General features: G+C 48.5%; 1 protein-coding gene across 2 annotated transcripts in view; it reads right to left on the bottom strand.

Annotated features, from left to right (window-relative positions):
• The window catches only part of nectin1 (nectin cell adhesion molecule 1), a 349,415-nt gene that overhangs the window by 196,969 nt on the left and 133,439 nt on the right, over positions 1-19,007 (bottom strand). For both annotated transcript variants that reach the window (XM_033049953.1, XM_033049952.1), the window contains exon 5: positions 13,607-13,758. In XM_033049953.1, the coding sequence (XP_032905844.1) occupies positions 13,607-13,758 (152 nt within the window). The remainder of the gene's footprint in view (positions 1-13,606; positions 13,759-19,007) is intronic.

Here is a 19,007-nt window from a genome sequence, read left to right as displayed (position 1 = left end):
TGATCTCCAGTTTCCACCCACAGTCCAAAGACGTACAGGTTTGTAGGTTAATTGGCTTGGTATAATTATAAACTATCCCTTGTGTGTGTGTGTGTGCGTGTGTGTGTGTGTGTGTAGGTAGGATGGTGTTAGTGTGTGGGAATCGCTGGTTGGAGCAGACTCGGTGGGCTGGAGGGCTTGTTTCCGTGCTGTATCTCTAAACTAAACTAAACCTACGTGTTTCCAGACTCCTGGCCTCGACAGCCGGTGCGCAACTTTGCTGTGAAGAAGCTGACAGGAATAACAAATCCATGTCCCGTTTCAAAGCAATTATTGAACAGACGGAAAAACCACACAATAATCTACTCATTCTCTAGTTTTCATGTTGCCCCTTGATAAGCCAACTTGGACGGAAGCCTTGGTGATGTTTAAAGGCCCTCGCTGATGGCCCTAGGGAACATTTCTCAATCTGGAATTCCAACAAAAAGAAATAATGGATCGACAATCTCCAATTATTCATTTTGTTTGGATAGCACTTAAGAATCATAGTTCGTATTAAGCTGCAAAGGAAATTATGCCACACAGTTGGCCTCCAAAAACCAATTAGCTCCCGGGCAATGATATACTTTTAAAACAGTCGTTTAAGAAGGAACTGCAGATGCTGGACCAATCGAAGGTAGACAAAAATGCTGGAGAAATTCAGCAGGCGAGGCAGCATCTGTGGAGAGAAGGAATAGGTGACGTTTCGGGTCAAGACCCTTCTTCAGACTCACAATTGCAGATCAGTTTAATTTTCTACCCTCTCCGAGCTGATGAAAGAGAACTGCCATCTGGGGTCCTCCATGTACATTAGCTTAATCAACAACATTTAGTTTGAGTTTAGTTTGGAGATACAGCGTGGAAACGGGCCCTTCAGCCCACGCTGACCAATGGTCCCCGCACACTAACACACTAGGGACAATTTACAATGGCACCAAGCCAAGTAACCTATACACCCCTGCACGTCTTTGGAGCAAGGGAGGATACCGGAGATCCCAGAGAAAACCCACGCAGAACACGGGGAGAACGTGCAAACTCCATACAGACAACACCTGTAGTCAGGATCGAACCTGGAACTCTGGCGTGGTAATGGGCCTGTCCCACTTACGCGACTTTTTCGGCGACTGCCGGAACCTGTCATAGGTCGTTGCAGGTGGCCGAAAATGTTCAACATGTTGAAAATCCAGCGGCGACCAGAAAGGCGCTACGACTTTTTGGGCGGCTGAGGAGACGACTCACGACCATACGGGCGACACCCTGGCGACATGTCGCAGGGTGAAACCTGTATGGTCGTGAGAAGTCGCCCAAAGAGTCGTACCTTGTTCTGGTCGAAGCTGGTTGGAAATTTTCGGCAACCTCTAACGAACTATGACGGGTGCCGGCAGTCGCCGAAAAAGTTGCGTAAGTGGGACAGGCCCATAAGGCAGCAACTTTACCACTGCACCACCGTGCTCCCCTTCTAGGAACACAATTTAATCCTGTAAGAAAGACTACCGCTTTGAAATATACTGGGGGTAGGATCCAGTTTTATTCCACACACACACACCCAAGCTTCATCCTATTTATAGACTCTCGATTCACAGGTAACAACAGGAGTTTTAATGACTGAGGATCATCAACTTGCAAAGATAGACCTTTACCCCAACAGCTGGCAGTGATGAAGAGAGCTAGTATGTTTTTATTTCGAAACATTCAGATCGATTTTAAACCATACTGCAATAGATAAAATGTCACATACTTGGCAAACTCCTCAAACACCAATTAACATGCTGGCAATGAATCTTTCCCTTACAGATCGTCAATAAGCTTTGACGACAGTTAGTGTTTCACAAATACCGCCTTATATATTATTAATCTAACATTTTTCCACATACATTTGGAAGCATTGAAGAAACATCGGCAAGGTATTTTACCCTTTTACCTCTCACTCTCCAAGTTGTTCCATGCCTTGGATCTCCTGCCCAATCCTCCCTCCCTCCCTCCCTCCCTGCTGACCACTCCGTAGGCCACTGGCCATCGGCAGGCAGCCTCCAACCCAACCTCATACAACGGCCACAGTTGCGTGAGAGCGGAGAAGATGGATAGTCACTTTGGCCAACGAGAGTTGTTTTTTAACTGTGCTATAGAAATAAAAGTGACTTGACTTGACCACATGGGGGGGGGGGGGGGGGGAAGAGGGGACCACAGTCACATGGAGGGGGGAGGGAGTGGAGAGGGGACCACAGTCACATGGAGGGGGGGGGGGAGGTAGAGGGGACTACAGTCACATGGAGGGGGGAGGGAGTGGAGAGGGGACCAGTCAATGCGGGGGGGGGGGGGGTGGAGAGGAGACCACAGTCACATGGAAGGGGGGGGGGGGGGGGGAAGAGACCTGAGATGCCTTGGAGGGGGAATGGAACAGGTGGGGGAGGGGGAAATGGAGGGGGTGATGTGAATGGAGATGGGGGGGGGGGGGGGGGGGGGGGAGGGGAGGGGGGGGATGGAGAAGAGGAAAGAGGGGGTGGGGAGAGCCTCACAGCGCCGGAGACCCGGGTTCGATCGATTAGTTGGCGGCGCGACTCACCCGTTGCAGCGGCCCCTACAGCCTGTCTGTCTTTTTTTATTTTTTGTCTAGTTAAATGTAGTGTTGGTGTTTTTTTTCAATACTAGTTTTAAATGTGTATATGTGGGGGGCGGGGGGGGGGAGGGGGAAACCGTTTAAAATCTCTTCCCTGTCCGGGAGACCCGACCTTTTCCCTGTCGGGTCTCCGTTGTCGTTGGGGCCTAGCACCGTGGAGCGGCCTCCAACCTGAACGACCCGGGGATTCGGGAGACGGCGGAGCTGCGGACTACTCACCATCGTGGGGCTGGCCGGCCTCGGAGCGTGGGGAGCGGCGGTGACTCGCTGCTGCGACTCGACTCCTGGGGCTCGGAGGCTCCAGCAACGCAGCCGCAGGTCCGGTGGACTGTCAGGGACATCAGGAGCTCGCGGGTCTGGGGGGAGAGAGAGACCGCTTCCCAGAGCTCACGCAACGCGACTTCTCCAGCCCGTGTCGCAGGGTTGGAACGACCTGGAGCGGGGACGTACATCGCCCGGCGCGGCTTCATGGCCGTGGGACTTATCATCGCCCGCCTGGGGCTTGGATATCGGGAGAGAAATGGAGAACAGGGGAGAGAAAATACTTTGCCTTCCATCACAGTGGGTCCACTGTGATGGATGTTTGTGTGAATTAAATTGTGTGTATGTCTAGGAATTGTCTTTGTTTGTATGGCTGTGGAAACAGAATTTCGTTTGAGTCTCACTGAGGCTCAAATGACAATAAATTGTATTGTATTGTATTGTATTGACTGTGGGGGCTGTCTGTATGGAGTTTGCACGTTCTCCCCGTGACCTGCGTGGGTTTTCTCCGAGATCTTCGGTTTCCCCCCACACTCCAAAAGACGTACAGGATTGTAGGTATAATTGTAAATCGTCCCTGGTGTGTGTGTAGGATGGCGTCAATGTGCGGGGATCGCTGGTCGGCGCGGACCCGGTGGGCCGAAGGGCCTGTTTCCGCGCTGGTTCTCGAACCTAAACAGGCTCGAGTCACGGTGACCTGCTCCCACTCCTGGTGTGGCTCTGTGGTGAGCTGGGAGAGGGAGACTGGTTTAATGTTAGTATTTTTTGTGTGGATAAAACTCCTGCAACCTACAGCATTTGTTTCAGACGTTAACTATGATGCATGCGAAAAAATAAAAATAAAATTGGAAGGAGCATTTGAATATTAAACCGCAATAACTTTTAACGCAACATTTAATGCTGCCTATTTTCATCATGAATAATTTAAATGCCTTATTTTATGGCACGCATTGTTATAGAGGATGGCTACAACACTCGAAAACGACCCATCCTCCTGCCTGCCTGCCTCCGAGCACGGTGTGGGAAATAATGAAGAAGGGTCTCGACCAGAAACGTCACCCATTCCTTCTCTCCAGAGATGCTGCCTGTCCCGCTGAGTCACTCCAGCATTTTGTGTCTATCTTCGATGGGAAATAATATCATCATTCTGCTACTGCAGTTGAACCCTGAGTGAACACCAAAGATAGACCCAAAAATGCTGCAATAACTCAGCGGGTCGGGCAGCATCTCTGGAGAAAAAGGAGAGTTGACGATTTCGGGTTGGAACTCTTCTTCAGACGGAAAGGGGAGGTGGTGGGGGATGAGGAAGGGGAAATAAACTGCAGGCGAAAAGGCCAGAATAAATTGGGGCCACTAACAGATAACCTTAGGATGCATGGAGCCCACAATGGCCCGTTGTTGGCTGGCGAATAGACAATAGACAATAGGTGCAGGAGTAGGCCATTTGGCCCTTCGAGCCAGCACCGCCATTCAATGTGATCATGGCTGATCATCCCCAATCTGTACCCCGTTCCTGCCTTCTCCCCATATCGCTTGACTCCGCTATTTTTAAGAACCCTATCTAGCTCTCTCTTGAAAGTATCCAGAGAACCGGCCTCCACCGCCCTCTGAGGCAGAAAATTCCACAGACTCACCATTTCTCTGTGAGAAAAAGTGTTTCCTCGTCTCCGTTCTAAATGGCTTTCTCCTTATTCTTAAACTGTGGCCCCTGGTTCTGGACTCCCCCAACATCGGGAACATGTTTCCTGCCTCTAGTGTGTCCAAGAGTGGGGAGGCGAGGGAATGCAGGAGTTACAGCCATGGGTCCCAACTGGTGACTAAAGTCCCACAACATTCTTCAGTGTATTTACACAAAATATATTAAATGAAGCAGAAAGTGCCAGAGATATTCAGCAGGTCAAACAGTACCGAATAAACCATGTATCAAATAAACTCTAGTAAGGATGTCATCAACTTCAATCTAATCCCGAGAACAAATTGAAGAACAGACACAACTGCTGACGCTGGGCAACTTAAGCAACGCCAGCAAAAACAACCACGTCAGTCTGAAGGGCCTCCCTTCCATTGACTCTATCTACACCTTGTGCTGCCTCGGCAAGGCCAGCAGCATAATCAAGTACCAGTCTCACCCTAGTCACTGTCTCCTCTCCCCTCTCCCATCGGGCAAGAGTGACAGAGGTGTGGAAATGCACACCTCTAGATTCAGAGACAGTTTCCTCCCAGCTGTTATCAGGCAACTACACCGTCCTCTCACCAACTAGAGCGTCCTGACCTCATCGGAGTTCTTCAAGGTATCTTTAATTGGACTTTATCTTGCCTTCATCCTATAGCTGTACGTGTAGGCGGCTTGATTGTAATCATCTATAGTCTTTTCTGTCTATTCTATTTTTTTCTATGATGGTGTTTGTTTTGTATTGTATATATTATTGCAATAATTGATTAAATTTATCTGTTTAAAAAAACACCAACTGCAGGTGAGAGGAGCTGCAACAGAGGTTGTGATCGGTGGGCATCTAGGCCGAGATCTCAGCCAAGCCACTGAAGATTGGATCCGACCACACGAGAAGCCAAACCCAGTAAATGGGGCACGGCAAATCTGCCATTTGCTTGATAGTCGATGCACAATTAGACTACATTAGACTCTGCTTACACATTCCTTTATGCTTACTTAAAATCTCGTCACCATGACAACTCATCTTTAAATCAAACTCACCGACCTCAGCAATCGTCTGTGAAATATTCTGATATTATTTGCTCAGACTGTTCAATCTATTAACGCAGCCCGCAGTGTTCGTCAACTGTGTTGTCGGGCAGCGTCTAGGAATAGTGTAGTCATCCGTCAGAAACGGCACTGTATCCAATGGTGACCTTCCTCAAAACGGATGGACCAGGATGTCCATTTACGGTGTGCAGGAAGGAACAGCAGGTGCTGGTTTAAACCGAAGATAGACACAAAAAGCTGGAGCAACTCAACGGGTCGAGCAGCATCTTTGAAGAAAAGGAATAGGTGACGTTTTGGGTATTCTTCTTCTTGCATATGGTGTGCACAGCCGAAAGTTGTAGGACAACTTGTTCTATCTGATCTTATTTGATTGTGCACGCCGGGTTGAATGCATTCGTTGAAACAGGGTGGACCACGTGAAGGCTGCAATCTTCCACCCCCACGATTCGGGTGGAGACTCATCTTCGGATGGAGAGTAGGGGGAGAGGGAAACGCGAAACGTGATGGAGATATGGATCAAATGAATGAAAATATGCAAAAAAGTAATGATGATATAGGAAACATGCCATTGTTTGGTGTGCTCGGTGGAAACGAGTTACAGATCGTGAGACTCAACAAACCGACTTATAATCCATGATCCATTTATGACACCACCTTTGGAACGATATTCTCGTTTACAAGCTATCATGGCATTGCCTAAATTACCAGCTTACTTTATATGGTAAACTCAAGATAACCCTGCCACTAAACTGACCACATGGAGTGCTATTGGTCAAACGCCATATATAAAGGACAATATTTAGCTCTGCCCATTCAAGATAAACGGTTTGGTTTGTACGAATGATTAAAATATTTTTATATTACAAAGGTATATTGTTCCATTTAGCACATAAAATTTGACATACAAGTTTTGAAAGTATTTTAAATGTCACCTCACATTTTGTACAATGATCTCGCCTGCATGGCATTAGTGATTGCAATCGTGATTAACGGTTAACTTAACAAGTAGTAAAGGAAAAGGAGGGGGAGAAGGAGGAGATAAAGTTTTAAAATAAAATCAGTGACTCATTCACTGCCTTTAGACTTTAGAGATACAGCGTGGAAACAGGCCCTCCAGCCCAACAAGTCCACGCCGACCAGCGATCCCCGCATACACTAGCACTATCCTACACACTAGGAACAACACAACTTTTACCAAAGCCAATCGACCTACAAATTTGCACATCTTTGGAGTGTGGCAGTTAACCGGAGCACCCGGAGAAAACGCACACAGGTCACAGGGAGAACGTACAAACTCCCTAGAAACGGTACACGCGGTCAAGATCTAACCCTGGTCTCTGGAGCTGTAAGGCAGTAACTCCATCTCTACACCACAGAGCCGCCCCTTGAGCATATTCAACAATGACAGCGATGCACCTTCGGATGTAAAGGGAAATTACAGGATAGGGAAGAGGGTGGGGGAAAACGGGATCAAATACGTGGAAGAGTTTTCTGAATGCAAGAGCAGGCTCACCGATGCTTGTGACCGTTCTGGCACTATTAATGATGCTATCTCAATAGACAATAGACAATAGGTGCAGGAGTAGGCCATTCGGCCCTTCGAGCCAGCAATGTGATCAAGGCTGATCATCCCCAATCAGTACCCCGTTCCTGCCTTCTCCCCATATCCCCTGACTCTATCTTTAAGAGCCCTATCCAGCTCTCTGTTGAAAGTATCCTGAGAACCGGCCTCCATCGCCTTCCACCGCACAGAGAATTGCACAGACATTCCACACCCCTTGGCTTCTACCAACACTGCTTGACATTGAATAAATGGAATTCTATTGCGGAGGCAACAGAAATAAGGACCACTTAGAGCTTCCAGATCGAAAGACTGAAACAGGACAAATTGGTACAAGAGGCAAGGTAACATGTTGCCTTGGGTGGAGACAGGACTATGTAATCTAAAGGGACCATGGACATAACAGCTCTTTAACTCTTCACAAGCCACCCATCAAATGCTCTCCAATGCGATGGGCACCCAGACCCCCGAGTGCCTGATGCTAACACGTTGATTCAAACCCATCAGATAGAGTTGTCAAAGGCTGGGGCAAAGAAGAATGAGAGGTGATCAGATGGAAATTTTAATTTCATCACATCATTGCAAGGTGGTTGTATTTGTCTGGCTGGGGAACAAGAACCAGGTGGTCAGAGTCTCGGAACAAGGGAAAAATATTAGAACAGAGATTAGGCAAAATATCTTCACTCAGATGGTAAATTGCCACAGCTCCCTAAATGGCCTGTCCCACTGTACGAGGTAATTCAAGAGTTCTCCCGAGTTCTCCCCTGATTCGAGCTCGTGTAATGTACATAGCGGGTTCATAGGAGTTCGTGGATGTCACGTAGCTGCTCCTACAAGTATCGGTAGGTACTCGGGAAATCCGCTAAACTCGTGACATTTTTTCAACACTGCGAAAAATGTCCACGAGTAAAAAAATTACTCGTGATGAAAAAAAATTGTTACTTTTTACTCGTACGAGCCGCTACGTACCTGCTATGTACGTTACACGAGCTCGAATCAGGGGAGAACTCGGGAGAACTCTTGAATTACCTCGTACAGTGGGACAGGCCCTTAATCCAGAGGATTGTTGAGGCTCCATCAACGTTTAGTTTAGTTTAGAGATACGGCACATAAACAGGCCCTTCGGCCCACCCAGTTCATGCTGACCAGCGTTCCCCACACAATCCTCCACTCTATTTTCACATTTATCCCAAGCCAATTAACCTACAAACTGCGCATCTTTAAAGTGTGGGAGGAAACCGATGATCTCGGGGAAAACCCATGCAGGTTACGGGGAGAACGTGCAAACTCTGTTCGGACAGCACCAGCAGTCAGGGTGGAACATGGGTCTCTGGCGCTGTGAGGCAGCAACTCTACCACTGTGCCACCCCGTTCATTCAATACAGAGATTGATACATTGCACGATATTAAGAGAATGACGAGATATGGAGATGCATGACCTGCTGATTCTCCACACACCACAAAATTGTTCATTCCCTACGTATTTAATCAGTTACTCGCTGTACGTTGCTCCTGAATCCATGTCCAGCGCATTTTCAGACATCTCAGTGTAAAAAATTATCCTCCTCCCCGCTGAAGAAAAACGATTCCATTAACTTACCCAATAAAGCCAGCATATTATGAAACTGCAAATCATGCACATCTGCCATGTATTAGCATTAAATTTCCTTCCCTAATGATCTAGTGCGCAAACACCATGGGACAAAAATTGATTCATTCCAAGCATCAAGAATTCTAAAGGACTTTGGCTCTAATTTTTCCAATTTTTCCAGATCAGATCTTGGGCTTTCATAGAAAACATAGAAAATAGGTGCAGGAGTAGGCCATTTGGCCCTTCGAGCCTGCACCACTTCCCTCTGCCTGGATGGTGATCATTGCTATGACCCACCCCCCCCCCCCCCCCCCCACACCGCTCTCTCCTTCCCCACCAGTGACCATCACTGTCCCCTCATTTCCTGCTTTCTTCAAAGTCAATAACTACTAGAAGGACAATGGGGACAGACGCAAGGTGCTGGAGTACCTCAGCGGGTTAGGCAGCATCTCCGGAGAGAAAGGATGGGTAATGTTCCGGGTCAGGAGCCTTCTTCAGACTGAAAGTAGAGGGGAGGGAACAAAGCAAGGCCGGCAACAGGTGGACCAAGGAAGGGTGGAGCCCACAATGGCCCATTGTTGGCTGGGCAAGAGGTGATAAGAAGGGTGCGAACAGTGGAACTAGTAGGATTATTAGGGTTGGGGAGGAGTACAGAAGGACTGCAGGGGTTACTTGAAATTAGAGAAATTAACTTCCATATCGCTGATGTAAGCTGTTCAAGTGAAATATGAGGTTTGTGAATATAATATGAAATATGAGGTATAAAGGTTTATTGCACCTTATTGCATGTGTGGCACGGTGGCGCAGCAGTAGAGTTGGGGGGTTGGAGATTTAATAGGACCCCGAGGGGTGACTTTTCCCACACAAAGGGTGGTGGGTGTATGGAAAGAGCTGCCGGTGGAGGTAGTTGAGGCTGGGACTATCGCAATGTTTAAGAAACAATTAGACAGGTACATGGATAGGACAGGTTTGGAGGGATATGGGCCAAATGCAGGCAGGTGGGACTAGTGTAGATGGGACATGCTGGTCGGTGTTGGCAAGTTGGGCCGAAGGGTCTGTTTCCACGCTGCATCAATCTATGACACTGCTGGTCTTAATCCAGGAATTCCTCCAATCAGCCCCTTGGGAGTTGAAGACAGTGGCTCATCATCACCGTCTCAAGGTGAAATGAGATAAGCGTAATAAACTATAATGGCCACATCCATGGGAATAAATCATTGATCACCTGAACTTGGGCAAAACAGAATGAGATCATGCGACATCTTTGCCCCACATTCTCTGCAAGAGACACCGCAGCAGGAACAGAAACACAGAAGTATTTCAACATCATGAAATGCCGTCTTTAAAGCAGTCACCAGGAGGGATGAAGGGAGCACGAGGTCTCACCTCGGCTGCTTCTGGCCAGCTTCCCTCTGCTATTTAATTCAGTTTCCCCTTTACAAGTTACCACTAGTGGCACGGTGGCGCAGCGGTAGAGTTGCTGCCCTTACAGCGCCAGACACCGGGGTCCGATCCTGACCACGGGTGCCGGCTGTACGTTCCTCCCGTGACCTGCGTGGGTTTTCACCAGAGAGCTCCCACACTCCAAAAGACGTACTGGCTTGAAGGTTAATTGGCTTGGCCTAAATGTAAAATGTCCCTAGTGTGTGTAGATAGCGTTAGTGTGCGGGGATCGCTGGTCGGCGTGGAGTCGGTGGGCCAGTTTCTGCGCTGTATCTCGACACTAAACTAGGAACTGCCAGCATGAATTTATAGTCTAAACGACCGTGCTTCCTCCCTCCCCCAGTGAAACACTCCTCGTGGTGTGACAGGACATGGAGGAGCAGGGTGGACACAGAATGCAAAAGGAGCCGGGAAAGCTGTAGGAATGGTGCAATTAAAGTGAAGGTGTTATCTCATTCATGCTTGTGAGCCCTTTGAAAGGATTCAGTGTGGGGATGGGTCCAATGCTGGAAAGAATTGCCAACATCTGCTGCTGATGACTTGGTGCAGAACTGCGTCGATTGTTCTGTGTGCAGGTGACATGGCACAGAGCCGAGGCACAACTTATCACAGTACATTCCAGCGCTGAATGCAGAAAGTGTACCAGCTGCACAGCCCCAGCACTCCCCCAGAACTAGTGACTTGCTGGCCAGATCCAGGCACGTGCGGCATTTCAAACCAGCCCCGTGTGTGGGACATGCAAGGGCTGGTATCACCAGCTCTGAAGAAGGCATCCACAATTCAGACAATGGAGGGGATTCGCTCCATAGATGCTGCCTCACCCGCTGAAAGCCCCGCCCCACGATACGAGTTCATTCCAAGAGCTCTCCCGAGTTTAAAAGAAAAACAAACTCGTGGTAAGCACAGAGAATGAAAGTAGCGGGTACGTCGGAGCTCGGGGACGTCTCTTAGCGGCTCGTAACGCTAACGGCAGGTACTCGGGAAGACTCGCTAACGGCAGTTAAGCACGGGAAGACTCGTGAAGATTTTTCAACATGATGAAAAATGTCCACGAGAGCCCCGAGTACCGACGAGCGGCCATTACCGTAAATCTCCGAGTTCGAATCAGGGCAAACTCAGGAGAACTCTTGGAATGAACTCGTACCGTGGGACAGGGCTGTGTGTTTCCCCAGCAATTTTGTCCACCTTCGATTTTTCCAGCATCTGCAGATCTTTCTCATACACAATTCAGACAATTCACCCAGATTAACCGGTCAACAATGATGATACGACGTTACAAGCGGCTTCCCGAAACATCACCCTGGACTGCTGGCAACCACACACACACACACACACACACACACGGGGAAACAATGGAACAGAATGGCCACAGATTCTGCCTGCCCGCTGAGTTAAGTCTCTGTCCCACTCTCCCGAGTAACTCGCAAACAAGTTATTCCATGGTCTCCACACACGTTCCCCAAAGCAGCGGCAGCAGGCTGCAAAAACCGACACTCGCCAACACCAGGAGGAGAAGCAAGTCTTCATTCCACCTGCCTTCTGCCTCAGCTGTTAATCCGTGCGCTGCGGGTTAAGAGGAAATAAAGAGAGAGAGGGTGGAGGGGAGGTGGGGCGATTGCAGGCCTTGATCAATAAACATCAGTTCCGCTCAGTTACACAAAGAACATCTCGGAGTCGCGAGCACAAACTTCAGTCCATGCGATTATGGGGGGTGAGTAACCACACTCCTGTTAAACACACCACGACAAAGTTGCGGTGAATTGGACGAGCACGAGCCCGACCAAACGAACACATTCGGCATGGTTACACACGGGGTGCAGTTACAGGCCTTACCTTCCACGTTGCCGGACCCTGCACCCAACATCATTTACACAGCCCTCGGGGTGTGACAGGGGACTGAAAGAAACAAGCCTGGTTGAGTTTCACCATGCCTACATTGGGTCATCCATGTTCAACCCATGCACGTGGACCCACTGGACAAAATATCCCGTTCACATCCACTTCGCCTTTCTCTACAGTCGGTGATCGATCGATCGATCTGGGTCCCGTCCGGCACCACACTCTGGGCTGAAGCACCGGATCCCGCGATGTACTGTTTAATGCCCTTCGTACGGGCACTTTGCTCCTCACGCATGTCTTCATTTACTGTGCACTTTTTAGAATAACACGCGTGCCCCATTACTACCAGAGTTTAATTTACGCGATCCTGTTTTCGGAAATAACACGCTTAAATTTATGCGTGCCACCATATGCGTGCAGTGCCTGCCATATGTTTTTTAATTTACACACTGCTTTTCAAGTATGTGACCACCATGTAAAACGCAAGGTGTTTATACCTGGGTCATCCCACAGACCAACCTCTCTGCCCATCAGTGATACGACTGTCCCTGCCCCATAATATGTTACACTGAGCCGGTAAACACCATGACTTTGTTCCTTGTCCTTGTGCATCAAACTAAAGAGTGTAGTTTGTGTAAGAAGGAATTGAAGATGCGGGAAAATCGAAGGTAGACAAAAAAGCTGGAGGAACTCAGCGGGTGAGGCAGCATCTAAGGAGCAAAGGAAATAGGTGACGTTTCGGGTCGAGACCCTTCTTCAGACTGATGTGGGGGTCTCGACCCGAAACGTTGCCTATTTCCTTCGCTCCATAGATGCTGCTGCACCCGCTGAGTTTCTCCAGCTTTTTGGTGTAGGAGAAGGCCATTTGGCCAGACGGCTCCAAGCTTCCTTTTATCTACCTTCAATTTTCCAGCATCTTCAGTTTCTTCTTAAACTAAAGAGTGTTCGCTCTCCTTCTTCATTACTAATTTCAGACTCGGCGCTCCGGTCTTGCTATTCCGACAGCCCAGTTACGATCGGAAAAGCAATGCTCAGATTTAATCTCATACCTGGATAAGAACGAGAAACGGGCCCTTATTCCACACAATAAGTAGTTAGAGACCAGAGGTCACATTGCTCAGCTACAAAGCGAGGATTGTAAACCAACTCATTACTCGACCCTAAACTCACATTATTCTGCATGACTTCAGACACTGAGAATGTGTTCTGGGTAGATTGGCTACTTTTGCCACTTCCGATTCTCACACCCAGCTCCTCCTCCTCCTCCTCCTCCGTCTATTTGTAAACCACGACCGACAGCCACCTTTGAAACACTCGTCTCTACACGACAGTTGGTTTTGCAAAAAATAGACTGAGGTGCGAGCTGGCGACTTGCACAGAGAGAGAGAGACAGAGAGAGCGAGCGAGGTGAGAACGGCAAGCTGCTAGAACCAGCGAGGAAGCATAGAGAACATGGCCCCGCACACCACACATGCTGCCGCGCTTGCCGCAGAGTTAGGTTTCACATCAGCGAAGCATTTGTTAATGAAGGCGTAGGTGGAGACACTTTCCTACCTGTGACATTGACCTCAACCAGCCCCGACCGAGTGCCGATTGCATTTGTCGCCTCGCACACGTACGTCCCGGCCAAGTCGTAGGTCACGGTGCCTTTGAAGAGCAGGGTGGTGTTCTGTGGTTCCACGTTTACAGGCAGCGACCCGTTTAACCTGCAAACGCAAAGACACTCACATGAGCTTATATAACATGGACACAAATACCTGGAGAGATGGAATGGGAACTTCGTTAATGCTCCTTCTGACAGGAATAGGCCATTCGACCCTTCACCGCTATTCAATGTGATCATGGCTGATCATCCCCAATCAGTACCCCGTTCCTGCCTTCTCCCCATATCCCCTGACACAAACAATCTTCCTGATATAGTAGTGGCCAGAGGACCTGGGGTGACAGAGGAACTGAAATAAATCCACATTAGGCAGGAAATGGTGTTGGATAGACTGATGGGACTGAAGGCTGATAAATCCCCAGGGCCTGATGGTCTGCATCCCAGGATACTTAAGGAAGTGACTCTAGAAATTGTGGATGCATTGGTGATAATTTTCCAATGCTCTATAGACACAGGATCAGACTCCCATATTCTGGAAAGAAAATCTGCCCCCCTTCCCCAGTCTACTCAGTCCCAGGGCTCTTGGGAATGGACAATCAATGCCAGCGATGTCCACATCCCCAAAGAGAATAGAGAGCATCCTGAACCCTGAAATCTCACTTCCACAATCAGGCCACTGCTTCCTCAATAACAAGGTTCAATGGGTGAGGCAGCATCTATGGAGAGAAGGAATGGGCGATGTTTCGGGTCGAGACCCTTCTTCAGTTTGAAGAAGGGTCTCGACCCGAAATGTCGCCCATTCCCTTTCTCCATAAATGCTGCCTCACCCGCTGAGTTACTCCAGCATTTTGTGTCTACCATCGATTTTACCAGCATCTGCAGTTCTTTCTTGCACAAGATTCAATGGACATGAAAACAAGGCTGCTGTGTGAAAGGCCACAGAGTGCCGGAGAGGCACCAAGCCAAACCAATATCATCACTCTTCCCATTTATTTTATTTAATGCATCTTAATTTCTTAATTTACTCCCAAATTGTCTTTAGTGCCATTTTATTGCCTCCATTAAAGATGTTACTTCAAGGGCTTAGCGGCTCCCAAAGGCTGGGCTTTGTTCAACATTGCTGTCCAGAACTGTGGGCCATCCAGCAGAGTGTTGATTTTGCAGCCCAATCATGCCTGGTGTTCAGTCAACTGCAATGCAGCCATAGTTCCTTTTCATTCCAGCAATCTGCACTTTGCTTTTCAAAATAGTTTCATTAAAAAGATCAAACGGTAGGAGAATCTTGCTGGTCTGGAAATCTAATAATAATAATAATGGATGGGATTTATATAGCGCCTTTCTAATACTCAAGGCGCTTTACATCGCATTATTCATTCACTCCTCAGTCACACTCGGTGGAGGTGAGCTACTTCTGTAGCCACAGCTGCCCTGGGGCAGACTGACAGAAGCATGGCTGCCAATCTGCGCCTACGGCCCCTCCGACCACCACCAATCACTCACACACATTCACACACAGGCAAAGGTGGGTGAAGTGTCTTGCCCAAGGACACAACGACAGTATGCACTCCAAGCGGGATTCGAACCAGCTACCTTCCGGTTGCCAGCCGAACACTTAGCCCATTGTGCCATCTGTCGTCCCAAATCTACCACTCCTCCATCTGCCGCTGCTTGGCTGGAAGAAGTCATGTTTTTTTTAAGGCTAGAAAAGATTAATTTCACATTGAGGGGGTCTGTGAAAAAGTTTGATTTGAAATGGGAACCCTTTTTTATCATACTTTGAGGGTCTAAAGGAACTACCTATTGACTGAGGGCACTTGACTGTAAGTGGGGATCCACTTGTTACTTTATTATTGTTAAAAGTGCATTTGATTTTGTGATATATTTGGATTGTGAAAAAATAAGCTGCCAAGGGGTGTTTAAGGAGGGTGGGTTAGGGTTATTTTGTTTATATTATTATTATTATCTATCTATCTATCTATTAATATATAAAACTCTCGCCCAAAATTCCGAAACGGAACTCCGTCCGGCTGTCACATTTCTTCCATTGATTCCCTGCAACTCCGAAACTGGACGCAGAATCGCCGAGATCTTTTCCATTTCGGTAGAGATTTCACTTTTCTTTCTAAGTATCCGCTCCTCATTACATTCCGTCGTGTTTAAGTACACGTTTTTAATCAAATCCTAACCCCCCCCCCCCCCAATATTTCAAAACTAAACTGGCTTCACACCCACAGAACCTTCACCAGCACCAGCCCCTGCTGAGCGTTCCATCGTGTGATGTCACAATGCCCAATCTTCACATATGTCCAATCGGAATGGATTCATTTACATATGCCTATGCAGGAGCCCAAGCCAATGGTGAACGTTCCATCGTGTGATGTCACAATGCCCAATGTTCAAAGACATCGTTGCCATAGAGAGGGAGTACAGAGAAGGTTCACCAGGCTGATTCCTGTTATGTCAGAACTTTCATATGAAGAAAGACTGGATAGACTCGCCTTGTAATCGCTAGATTTTAGAAGATTGAGGGGGTATCTTATAGAGACGTTTAAAATTCTTAAGGGGTTGGACAGGCTAGATGCAGGAAGATTGTTCCGGATGTTGGGGAAGACCAGAACAAGGGGTCAAAGTTTAAGGATAAGGGGGAACGCTGAATCGCCGACATCTTTTCCATTTTGGTAGAGATTTCTCTTTTCTTTCTAAGTATCCGTTCCTCATTACATTTCGACGTGTTTAAGTGTACGTTTTTAATCAAATCCTAACCCCCCCCCCCCCCCCAATATTTCACAACTAAACTGGCTTCTCACCCATAGAAGCAGCACCAGCCCCAGCCCCTGGTGAACGTTCCATCGTGTGATGTCACAATGCCCAATGTTCAAATACATCGTTGCCATAGAGGGAGTACAGAGAAGGTTCACCAGACTGATTCCTGGGATGTCAGGACTTTCATATGACGAAAGACTGGATAGACTCGGCTTGTACATGCTAGAATTTAAAAGATTGAGGGGGTATCTTATAGAAACTTACAAAATTCTTAAGGGGTTGGACAGGCTAGATGCAGGAAGATTGTTCCAGATGTTGGGGAAGTCCAGAACAAGGGGTCACAGTTTAAGGATAAGGGGTAAATCTTTTAGGACCGAGATGAGAAAAACATTTTTAACACAGAGAGTGGTGAATCTCTGGAATTCACTGGCACAGAAGGTAGTTGAGGCCTGTTCATTGGCTGTATTTAAGAGGGAGTTAGATGTGGTCCTTGTGGCTAAAGGGATCAGGGGGTATGGAGAGAAGGCAGGTACAGGATACTGAGTTGGATGATCAGCCACGATCATATTGAATGGTGGTGCAGGCTCGAAGGGCCGAATGGCCTACTCCTGCACTTAATTTCAATGGTTCTATGTTTCCCTCTCCGAAACCCCTCTCCCACCCATCCCTCTCTCCCCCACCCCCCTTCCCTCTCTACGCCACCCCCTTCCTCCTACCCCTCTGTCCCTCTTCCATCACTCCCCCTACCCCTCTCCACCTCCCTCTCCACTCTTTCCCCTCTCTCCCCCACCCCCCTCCCCCTCCCTCCCTCCTTCCCTACCTCCCCATCCTCCCCCTCCACCACATCTATCTCCCCATCCCCCACTCTCCCCCCCTCCCCCGCTCTCCCTTCCCTCCCAAATCTGTCCCATTTCCTCCACCTCCTCTCCCCTCCCTCCCCTCTTCACATCCCCCCTCCCTCCCCCCACCTGTGTGTTTGGGGGTTGGTTAATATGAGTTTGATGCCGCAGCCCCCCCCCCCCCCCCCCCCCCCCCTGCAAAACGCCGTTGGGGAAACAGACCCAACGGGTCTGCACTTGGTCTAGTTAATATATAAAACTCTCGCCCAAGATTCCGAAACGGAACTCCGTCCGGCTGTCACATTTCTTCCATTGATTCCCTGCAACTCCGAAACTGGACGCAGAATCGCCGACATCTTTTCCATTTCGGTAGAGATTTCACTTTTCTTTCTAAGTATCCGCTCCTCATTACATTCCGTCGTGTTTAAGTACACGTTTTTAATCAAATCCTTCCCCCCCCCCCCCCCAATATTTCAAAACTAAACTGGCTTCACACCCACAGAACCTTCACCAGCCCCAGCCCCTGCTGAACGTTCCATCGTGTGATGTCACAATGCCCAATCTTCACATATGTCCAATCGGAATGGATTCATTTACATATGCCTATGCAGGAGCCCCAGCCAATGGTGAACGTTCCATCGTGTGATGTCACAATGCCCAGTGCTCATAGACATCGTTGCCATAGTGACAGTACAGAGAGTCAGATGTGGGCCGAGGAGCCTTCAAGACAACATGAGATGTTCCCATATTGTGTGAAAATATTTACGTCATTCACCCCTGAACCTCGATAAGAACACCACCTGCACATCTTAATTAAATTAGAGAAAAACGGAAAAGAGGTCGGGCATTTACACTTTTAAGGCTCTGTGTGTGTCGAAGCTTCGTGTGTGTGATGCCGCACCGCTAACCCCCCCCCCCCCCCCCCCCCCCCGTGCCGAGACGGACCCGACTTCGACGACTTCAAGATACGATATTTTAAGACGGCAGGGACCCGACTTCGACGACCAAATCTCCCCTGGGGGCTACAGGTAGGGAACGGTCTTTATGCACTTTTCAAACTCTGTGTGTGGGGGTGGTTAGTGTGTGTGAGGCGCCCGCCCCCCACCCCCCCCCCCAGTGGGGGCTACGGGTAGGGAACGGCTGCGTTGGGGGATCAGACCCAACGGGTTTGCCATTGGTCGTCGTGTTTAAGTGCACGTTTTTAATCAAATCCTAACCCACCCCCCCCCCCCCAATATTTCACAACTAAACTGGCTTCTCACCCATAGAAGCAGCACCAGCCCCAGCCCCTGGTGAACGTTCCATCGTGTGATGTCACAATGCCCAATGTTCAAATACATCGTTGCCATAGAGGGAGTACAGAGAAGGTTCACCAGACTGATTCCTGGGATGTCAGGACTTTCATATGACGAAAGACTGGATAGACTCGGCTTGTACATGCTAGAATTTAAAAGATTGAGGGGGTATCTTATAGAAACTTACAAAATTCTTAAGGGGTTGGACAGGCTAGATGCAGGAAGATTGTTCCAGATGTTGGGGAAGTCCAGAACAAGGGGTCACAGTTTAAGGATAAGGGGTAAATCTTTTAGGACCGAGATGAGAAAAACATTTTTAACACAGAGAGTGGTGAATCTCTGGAATTCACTGGCACAGAAGGTAGTTGAGGCCTGTTCATTGGCTGTATTTAAGAGGGAGTTAGATGTGGTCCTTGTGGCTAAAGGGATCAGGGGGTATGGAGAGAAGGCAGGTA

Source organism: Amblyraja radiata, chromosome 33 (assembly GCF_010909765.2).
Source record: "Amblyraja radiata isolate CabotCenter1 chromosome 33, sAmbRad1.1.pri, whole genome shotgun sequence".
In the NCBI taxonomy this organism is placed as follows: Eukaryota; Metazoa; Chordata; class Chondrichthyes; order Rajiformes; family Rajidae; genus Amblyraja; species Amblyraja radiata.
This window is presented reverse-complemented; position numbering and strand designations above follow the sequence as displayed.